The 10,676-nt window shown below is 43.5% G+C and overlaps 1 protein-coding gene across 1 annotated transcript in view; it reads left to right on the forward strand.

The window, feature by feature from the left end:
• Positions 1-10,214, forward strand: part of TAPT1 (transmembrane anterior posterior transformation 1) — a 56,568-nt gene extending 46,354 nt beyond the window's left edge. Inside the window, exons 13-14 of the mRNA XM_073647177.1 lie at positions 2,842-2,996; positions 4,963-10,214. Of these exons, the coding sequence (XP_073503278.1) occupies positions 2,842-2,996; positions 4,963-5,189 (382 nt within the window). The 3' untranslated portion in view covers positions 5,190-10,214. The remainder of the gene's footprint in view (positions 1-2,841; positions 2,997-4,962) is intronic.
• Positions 10,215-10,676: the final 462 nt, after the last annotated feature.

Consider the following 10,676-nt stretch of genomic DNA (forward strand, 5'->3'; position numbering starts at 1 on the left):
CAGAATTTAGCGGCAGAGACCCTGATTCCAGGGACGTGTCACTTACTGGGCTGCTTGCTGCAGTTCTGATAGAATTCCTTTTTTCTCTGCTGTAGGTGTAGCAGTGGTCAGAATGCTGAGCTGTGTATAACTCCGCCCACAGCCCTGATTGGCAGCTTCCTGCTTACATTGTCAGCAAGCTGCCAATCAGCGGTGGAGGCGGGGTTACACAGATTAGCCGGACTGGCCTGCACATGAGACCTAGTTATTTAGTGATAATTTCCTGCTGATAAACTCTGATTTGTATTGAAGCTACAACACACAGCCTAGTAAATGACACATCCCTGAAATCAGGGCTCTTTTTCCCTATCTTATGATGCACTCCCATTAAATGGCAAAAACCTGCTGACAGATTCTCTTTGAGGAATATAATATCTTGCATATTGAAGAATATATATCTATCCATATTAGAGAACCTGATACCTCACATATACTGTAACCAAGATGGTAGAGCATCATATCCCACATACTTAATAGCCAACCTACTGAATAATCAGTGTGCAGCCCTAATCCACCTCTTCAAGGGAAAACAACTTATTTGGCCATCACTTTTTCCAATATACACACGCGTGGATTCATAGTTTGGACTAGCATATGATTTCAATGGTGTGATGAAGGCAAGCTGCTGCCGATTTTTATCTTCCTAGAGAAAAAAAAAAGGATTGGGCATGTAAAGTTTAATATGCCCAATAAACATAAGATGGCTAGATTGGGCGTTCCCCTTTAAATCCTATATTTTACAACTAGGAACCTGTGCTCCAATGCAATCACTGTGTTAACAGAGGGAACACAATCCTGCCATCACTGCCAAGTGTGCTTATAAGTGTATGGGAAGGGAAAATGATGTGTTTCATCTAGTCACCACGTCCGCCCTCGGATCTGTGCTTGCTTTCTCACCCAGCCCTCCGGCTGTCACTGTAGTAAATCGTCTTTTATAGCTGAGATTTCGGTAATGTGCTTAATATCTCCGCTTTGCTCTAAGCACGCTAAATTGAAGTAGCTTCTGTACCGGCTTAGCACAGCAGGGTTGTCCCGCAGCGCTAGATTTTCCCGTACATGTAAAATTAGACAAGCAAATCATTTCATCTTTTCCGTTGTTCTTCCGAGCCACATATTGTATAACACCGGAAAGTGGCGCGCAATTTATATATCACCGGGATATATAAATGCTAGGATTGCAAAGTGATGGCAATGGATATAGACTTAAAGGGAATCTGTGTGCACAGAATGACTGCTCAAACCAAGCAGTGCACCCTTGGTGTGGCCAAACATTTAAGTGCACCTTCCCTCCTACTTGTTTTTTTTTTTTTTTCTTTCTCCACTCCCCCTCTTTTTTGATTGTCAGTTCTGGCTTTATAGTGATAGAGAAGGGCAGACATAGATGGAAAACAAGTAGGTGGGAAGATTCACTTAAATGTTCGGCCACACCAAGGGTGCACAATAGCGCCTGTACTTGGTTTGAACAGTCATTGTGTGTTGACAGACTCCCTTTAAAGAGATCGGACTAGTCCCTGGGTCAAAAGTGGTCAGTTTTTGCCTTTATTTTATTCCATCTGCACCACTGAGTTATACAATTTTTTACAGTTTTATAATCCGCCATACGGTTCCAGAGATATTGGTCTTTTTGTTTAGTGCTAATTGTTATGGTCTTTATGAAGAGGGCATGGTCACAGGGTAATCATGCAGAGCGGCCTGAAGACACGCCCCAGAGGATCCTGTGCATTGCACCTCCTTGATAAAGACCATAAAATTAGTTTTAATCCTAAATGTCTGTCTATTTAATGTACTAATCTACTCTTTTTTTCTAATATACTTTAATTAAAAAGTCCCTAACGTTCCCTCACTATGCTAATGGCTTATTTATTTTGCCTATTTCTTGTTTCGCTTTGTTTGAGGACTCCCAGTTCACCCTGGGGTACTCAAACGACACGTCATCAGGGGGAAGTGGCTGCACTGCTGCAGCCTCTGCCGCCTCCCTGAAACGAAGGGGCTGGACTTGTCCCTGCTCTATTGAGCATGCGTCAGTTGTCAATTCTGACGTATGCTTAGTAGAATCTTGTCACTGCAATATTTTTAATGCACAGTGACCATGCACTCCCTCATCGGCTCTAATGAGAAATGACGATTTGGCAAGAGAGCGCACTGTCAGTGCGCAATGTAAGAAGTAAACCAGGCGAGTAGAGCGCAGCCTGACCCCCGCAAGTGACATCACTTATAGGGTCAGGGCTGGTCTCTGCTCTCTGTATTCTCTCCTTACAATGCACACTGAGAGAGCACTCTCTTACCAAATCGTCATTTCTCATTAGAGACGACGAGGGAGTGCACTCCCTCTATGCATTAAGTAATAAGACTGGTCGTATGCACATAGCCTCAGGCTGTTTTTAGTTAAATTTGTAGGTTTTTGGCCTGGGAGAGACATGTCTGATAGAAATGGTTAAGGTCCCTCCAGAGAGAGGTCAACTTGTCATGGCTGGTAGGCACGCATACAGACTGGTCAATTATATAGGTATAGTGTATATGGCAGTAATGCAGCTTATATTTCATATGTTCAGTGGCGGCATTGATCTTCATTCATACAGCGCTGCTCTTTTTCCTATATGTATTCCTTGTACATTGGCCAGAAGTCCGGCTTGCTGCAGATCATGACTGTCTGTGTCCTCAGGTCTATGGTAGAACACCAGTGCATATAAAAAGGAGGCCAATGTGACCTTCTTAGCCGAGCTTGTAGAGTAAAATTGATGATGGTTCATTAGTTATATTAAATTTTCTATTTGTGCATTTTTTTTATCCTTCTATTTCCAGGCTGATAACACTGAAAGTACTTAACAGCATCATTCTGCTGGGGAAGTCTTGTCAGTATGTCAAAGATGCCAAAATGGAGGAGAAGTTATTTCAGTCGCCATCCACATCCACACCGGGGAAAACACCTAAGAGAACCCCAAATAAATCAAATCAAGGTGAGCACCTCCTTCTCCCCACTAGTGTGCGACGACCGGAACTGATCATATATCAGCCTGTCCGTAGCCATCAGCCTCCGATACCTGGATGTGTCTCCAGGTCCGGACTTCATACACGTGGAGAAGCGTTGTAGGGAGGATTATTTTCTAGCATCTCATTTTCATCTTCTTTAGACCAGGTCCATACAACCATATTTCACGGTCTGTATACAGAGCACAGTGCTCGGACTGACTTGCCGGTCTCCTGGCTCGGACTGACTTGCCGGTCTCCTGGCTCGGACTGACTTGCCGGTCTCCTGGCTCGGACTGACTTGCCGGTCTCCTGGCTCGGACTGACTTGCCGGTCTCCTGGCCCGGACTGACTTGCCGGTCTCCTGGCCCGGACTGACTTGCCGGTCTCCTGGCCCGGACTGACTTGCCGGTCTCCTGGCCCGGACTGACTTGCCGGTCTCCTGGCCCGGACTGACTTGCCGGTCTCCTGGCCCGGACTGACTTGCCGGTCTCCTGGCCCGGACTGACTTGCCGGTCTCCTGGCCCGGACTGACTTGCCGGTCTCCTGGCCCGGACTGACTTGCCGGTCTCCTGGCCCGGACTGACTTGCCGGTCTCCTGGCCCGGACTGACTTGCCGGTCTCCTGGCCCGGACTGACTTGCCGGTCTCCTGGCCCGGACTGACTTGCCGGTCTCCTGGCCCGGACTGACTTGCCGGTCTCCTGGCCCGGACTGACTTGCCGGTCTCCTGGCCCGGACTGACTTGCCGGTGGCCCGGACTGACTTGCCGGTCTCCTGGCTCGGACTGACTCATATACGCCTATAAGTTTGGGTCAGGAGCCCTGCGACTAGTCTGGCTGGTGCGGTATGTATATGAAATATGGCTGACTGGACCCAACCTTACAACCAGTGTTTCCATCCTAAATGACCTGACTTTTTTTTTAGCAATCTTGCTTATGTAGCAACAGCCTAAACTTACTTTATTTCTTGAGCTACCAGATTATTTTTTGTCCTTTTTGCATGTATTTTTTTTTCTTTTTAGTTTTATTAGATGAAATATATATATAATACATGCAAAAAGGACAAAAATAAATGTGTGTATATATATATATCAAAAATCAGTTCTACTTTTTTTTTTCTTTAATTTTACACAATAAACGGGTTTCCGATTTTGTCATATTAATATGTAATAGGAGGAATGAATGGCAATTAGATTGCGAGAGCAGAAGCTTTTCAATCGAAGCCATACATTTACAATGGCACAGGCTTTAAAGGGGTATTCCCATCTTCAAGATCCTATCCCAATATATAGTAGGTGTAATAATAATATTGTCAAATACCTCCAGTTACCAACCACTAACAGCTGTCACTATGAGTGGTTGTAACCATGGATACCTAAGCTACTGCACTGCCCTGCACATGGGGTAAGCAGCATAGCTTATTAGAAGAACTATACTACATTTCTAATTGGAGGTATTTGCTAATATTTTTATTACACCTACTACATATTGGGATAGGATCTTTGAGATGGGAATACCCCTTTAAAAGAGAGAGACGCATGAGACGCCCATTGTATAGAGTATGGTCCCTTTTTCTTGATTTGGAAGGCTTTAGGGTGGTGTAGTGCTTTGTGCCATGAAGCCACAGGGACCCTGTGCTACCGTATGTTATTCAGGTGCTGAATGTACTGTACACTCAGGCCTCATACACAAGACTACACTATTACTAAGGGTCTGTTCACACAGTGATATTTTTATTTTTTTTGAAGCGTTCTATTGCTACTGAAAAATGCTGCTTACATTTTACACTTTCTGAGCTTGTTTTTTGTTTTTGTTTTTTTTTTTTGCTTTTACTGTAAATTGCTGCGTTTTTCAACTGTGTGTGAACAAGCCCTTACACTGTACAAAAAAAAAAAAGCGTGGTCAGTCCTCAAAACATATCAGGTGCTAACAGCAGTGTCTTGTATGCCGTGCCAGGAACGCCTACAGATGATGTTTTCAGCGCTTCGGTCACCAGCCAGCCCGCCTGCCAGAACTCCACCGCACCGCTTCTCGTTCAGAGCAGCTCCGACCAGTTTCTGACCACCCCGGACGGCGAGGAGAAGGACATTACACAGGACAACCCCGATCTCAAACACCGATCGGCTGACAAGGATCTGCTGGACATTGACCGCTTCACCATCTGCGGAAACAGAATTGACTAATCCGACTTCTGGACAGAAAAGAAGAACGCCCCGAACTGGGCACTTAAATATTTATTTTTCTTTAAATTATTTCCACAGGTGAAGTCTATGCCCCTTACATTGACAAACTTGCCTCGGGACAGGCTCAAGAAGGTGATCTATCGTTTGGATGGACTAGTGATTATTGGGAGAACCCTGCTTTTTGCAAAGTTGAGCTTTGTACACGATTTTTGATTTTAGTTTAGAAAATATTGGACATTCTTGAGGGGGAAAAAAAAAAAAACCTCGTGAGTCATTGCCACTTCTCGTAATACAGGTTAGTTCAGTAGGCCAAGATCAAATGCCTTAAAAACTTTCATATAAACAGAACCACAGAAAATTCAGGGTGGAGAGAAATTCCTTCATCTTTGTGTGATAAGGTTACTTAGATCCCTCAGACCTGCTCACATGTATGTAGATTGTTTGTATTTTAGAAGCCTTAATGTAGAAGCGTTTTCTTTCTTTGTACATAAGTATACTGTAGATAGTTATTTTCCAGAGTTACGAAAAAACAAATAATGTATTTTAACAGGTACTCGTAAATCAACAAATCTCACTCACCGAGATGCATTTCTCGTAGGCGGTCTAAAGCGGTGTGGACAAGCTGTAACGGGCACAGATCATGTTTGCGTCTAACCTAGCATGTAGCAACGTGACTCTTCCACGTTGCGTCTAATGTGGTAACATGACTCTTCCATGTTGCGTCTAATATGGCATGTAGTAACGTGACTCTTCCACATTTTTTTTTTTTTTTAAATACACCAGGTAAGTTGATACCCTACTAGCTATGACTGTGATGTATCATGCTGCATGCAAAAAGAGCCTTTAGTTTCCATCTGAGCTGCAAAGAGACGATCAAGAGGAGGGAAAACTGTGTGTTACGCGGTGAGGCGAATCAAACCGCCCATTTTAAGGGCTTTTTAAATGTGACCCCCTAGAGGAGTTGGGGTGAAACAGGCAGGGCTTAGTATACTCAATTTTTATTGAAGAAAAGGTTAATCCATCTGCATGGATGCTGCCCCTATGTGACTGTGATACAAAAACCCTTAGTAGTCTGAACCGGCAGTAATACCCCCTCCTGAACATTAGTAAAAGGTGGCTGACAGATTGCTGGTAGATCTGAAGGATCTGACCACACAGGGGTTTGTTTGTAGTCTGTTACCATAGAAACACACAGGCCTGCATAGGAGCTGTACACACTAAATCATAAATTACATCATTTCTTCATTTTCAGATGCATCAAGTCAATACAAAATTAGTTCTGAAGATGGACCTTCCCTTAAAGGGAAATGGGTCATGGCTTTAGACTAGAATTCTGGATTTTTCTGCTCGCTGAACACTAATAATTTGTCTCTGGTGTCCGACTTGGAGCTGCATACCGACAATAGCTGTAACCAACACGATACGTACATTTCCCCATCTCTAGTGTGTGGGCGAAGATCTAGTCTTATGTTCCCCTGTTACCTAAGGTGTGGTTGAGCGGCCTGCGGAGATGGCAGTGGGAGTCACTGTGTAACCGGTTTATTTCATCATATTTTATACATGCACCAAGTAAATGTCACCCCCGTATACCAGTGTGCGCCTATATATGAGCGTGCATGGCTTTGGATCAGTGTGATCCCCTTAGTAGGTTAATACCTTGCTCACCATAGGATAAACTATCGTTCCATCAGAAGAATGCACCGCTAGGTCATATGAAGGGCGCGTGAAGATGGAGATCTGTGCTTGTCTGCAATTAGGGAGAAGGTGTTTTTTTTTTTCTCCAGGGACAGCGCCACTTTTGCCTGCAGGCTGTGTTTGGTATTACAGTTAATACCTGATCAAGTGAGTTTGGCTGAGCTGCATTACCAGGTATAGACTACGGACAAAAGAGATGTGATTTTTTTAGTAATTAATCTTGGACATCCCCCTTTAAGGCTCCATAAGGGCAACTGGCGATGTGTCCAGTGCTGGATCCTGATCTGCTTTATCTACAGGGTTAGATGTTGTATAAATGGATCAATAAGACCCATAACGGATCATAGTCAGTCCGGATTACTAAATTATTGCCCAATTTTGTTGGACAGTTTGCAATCGCGAAAACGACCCACCAAGACATTACAGTAGGGGGCGACGTTGGGTTAATCCTACACATCGGCAGTATCACTAGGGGGAAGGTCTCTTTTTGGAGCATGTAACAGGATTCTCACTTTTAATGAATAATCTGCAAGGTTTGTACATAAAATCCAGGTTTTGCAGTAAAGCAGATCTTGTGGATCTTAGCCGCAGTATTTATGCCTTGTACTAGGTATATATAGACCCCTGTGTACCTCCTATATAGATGCACTGGATGAGAGCAGCAAAGTTTAGGTAACGCTGACTCTCAAGAGCCAATGTTCCTATGCGTAAGCATCAGAAAATGTAGAAAAAAACCCTCTAAATATGTTTTTCAGAAACTAGACAAGTGATGAGATTCATTGGAGGAAGATCCCAAAGTGCCCTCTGCAAGTACCTATGGAGAAATAAATGTGTTGCCACTAGAGGGAGCCCAGGAGCGGTCTGCATACTACATATACACTGCACTGCCTAATGACTGTACGCAGTGAGCTCCCCCTATTGGTGACTGCAGGCAGACATTGTCTCTTGGGTCTTTGCAGAGGATATTGAGCCTTGTATCAGGAAATACTGAGCTCTAGACGCTGTAAAGATATCATTTTTTTGGGGGTTTCATTTTGGAATTAAAACCCCAAAATAATAAAAATGTGGAGATAAAAATAAAAAATCCTCCCGTGGTGAGTTTGATCCGTGGCTAATTGGTCTTATCTCCGTGTTTTGGTGCAGACCATTCCGTTCAGAAAAATACACGGACATGTGAACAACCCCATAGACTATGAGTACAAGATCCGTGAAGAACACTTCTAGAGCTCGTGGGGGAAAAACTCACGTCTGAACAAGGCCTTATCCTTTCAGGCTGACTTTGTAAGGAAGTGAAATCATTTTTTTTCAGGGTTTGTCCCTCTCTGCTCACCTCCTCGTTGAGAAGTGACGTCACTTCTGGTTCCTGCTGGGCCGCAGTTGCGATCAGCCGGTATCACACATCTATACCATTCATTAGTATAAGAGCTGCTGATTGTAAAGCGCGTCTTGTCCGGTTTTAGTAGATGTGTCATCACCTGCCCCAGAGAAGAGCAGCGAGGGACAAACCCTTTAGATAGCAAAAACCTTGTGACAGATTCCCTTTAATGTAACTGCAACAAACTGTAGGGACAGAGACCCTGATTTCAGTGATGTGTCACTTACTGGGCAGCTTGCTGTAGTTTTTATAAAATCACCGTTTTATCGACAGGAGCTTATCATTAGAGGACTACTTGCCTTGCTGCCATTTAGTCCAACCCCGCCTCCACCACTGATTTGCAGCTTTCTGCGTATGCACAGTATACACAACTGCCAATCAGTGGTGTGGGCGGGGCTATACAGAGCTCAGCATTCAGAGATCTGCAGCAGAGAAATCTGTTTCTAATCAAAACTGCAACACCTAGTAAAATAAGTGACACATCGCTGGAATCAGGGTCTCTGTCCCTATATCATGCTGTTCTCATATGGGATAGCAAAAAGCTGGTGACAGATTCCCTTTAAGGGAATGTCTAAAAAATACACTTGGTGATTATGATTATTATTATTATACCGGCCACCATAACACAGTGGAAGGTTAGGGTTACACGACTGTGTAGTTTTCCCCTTACCCCCTAGAAAACACTTTACAACTAATTTGCTCACAATTTATGTGGCCTTGTGTCCCTTGCCAAATTGTACAGGCAGTGCCAGTAATGGGTGTCGCTGCCTTGACAGCAGATGAGGCGGGTACGTTGGCAGCTAAGGAGTTCAGCCTCTGCTTGGCGTAGGGGTACGAGTGGGGTAAATGCCAAACTGGTATCCGGAATACATTTCAGACGTAATTTACTTCCAAACCGCAAAAAGTTTGATAGAAAGCAGAACCCAGTTAGTGGGACAATGTGAAATTAGGGGAGAAAGAGGGTCTAGTTTTCTTCCAGAAATTACGCCACTACTGCCCATGAGTTATCTGGCACCGCACTTCAGCTCCACTCATTCTTATGGGAATGCCGAAATAAGCTGAACGTTACACTCAGCAATCCCATAGAGAATGAATGGCATGGCGGTGTGTATGAACGACCTCGGCGCCAGTCACACCTGGAACGGTGGGGTCCCAGCAGCTGGACCCCCAGCGATCAGGATGTTCTTCCCTATCCTATGGTTAAGGGATAACAACTTCCAAACCCCTTTTAAGTCAATTTTCATGGTGATTTCATTACGCTGAGCAAGGCTAGAGCAAAGGGCAGGAAGTGTTTTCATAGGGACCCAGCTTGTAATTCTAAAAAATAGAAATTAATTTCTTGCCTTTCTTGATTGGTCCACTTTTGTATGGACGGATTAGCATGTGGCGTAACTAACACATACTGATTATTTGCGAATGACGACATTAGCTGCGTGTGATGGAGCTTTGATAGAAGAAATTCAAGAATATTTAGTGCTTCAGCTGATTATAATTGAGGTTTTCTCGGCCCCAACAAGTGTCGGCCTCAGGTCTTGAGTTATATAAGTAATATTCTTATAGAAGAGTGTTATGCGTGTGGCATAATTGCTAGTGCCGGGATGGGCACAATTGCTAGTGCCGGGATGGGCACAATTGCCAGTGCCGGGATGTGCACACCAAATATGGAGAATCCAATATGTTGGGAATTTTGTGTTAATGAACTAGAAATCTTTAAACTAAATGATACGATTAGTGCAAGCAAAATGGAGAATGTGCTAATAAACGTTTGATCCCCCTCTTCTCCCCCATATGAATTGATTTGTACAGTGCTCCCAGATATTTGGGTTATCCGCTTATTTATGAAGGAAATGAAATGAGTTGGGGTTTTTTTCTTCTGTTGGAAATCATATTGTGTACAAGTTTTATAAGTGCACATCGTAAAACTCCGCAAAAATAAATTTTGTAATCTTTTATAATCTCTGTGAAAAATTGTCATTTTATTCTGCTTGACATTTTACAATGGACCCCGTTATATCTGCACATGTGGTCTTCTAACAGCTCAGGGGTCCTTTTTTAATTGGGATGGTGAGTAAACAGCGTATACGCCTATGGAGGACCCGACCCGTTGTGTATAACATGAATAGTTCGTTGATTTTAATCCCTCTTCTATTTTTGTTCTTTCATGTTTTTTTTTTTTACTTCCCATAACCATATTTTTCCTGTCCATACAGCCGTACGAGGGCTTGTTTTTTTTTGTTTGTTTTTTTTGCAGCATAAATAAAGTGTAAAACGGGGGGGTGGGGAAATTGTGCAGCAAAATTAAGACACAAAAATCTTTTGGCGTAATATTTGGGGTTTTGTGTTTTTTCCCTGCGGTAAAAATAATCTGGCAATATGATTCTATGATTACACACACTATGCATGTTTAGTATTGCAGT

This window comes from Phyllobates terribilis, unplaced genomic scaffold (genome assembly GCF_046119375.1).
Source record: "Phyllobates terribilis strain yellow unplaced genomic scaffold, ASM4611937v1 Scaffold_1__5_contigs__length_1240528914, whole genome shotgun sequence".
NCBI lineage: Eukaryota > Metazoa > Chordata > Amphibia > Anura > Dendrobatidae > Phyllobates > Phyllobates terribilis.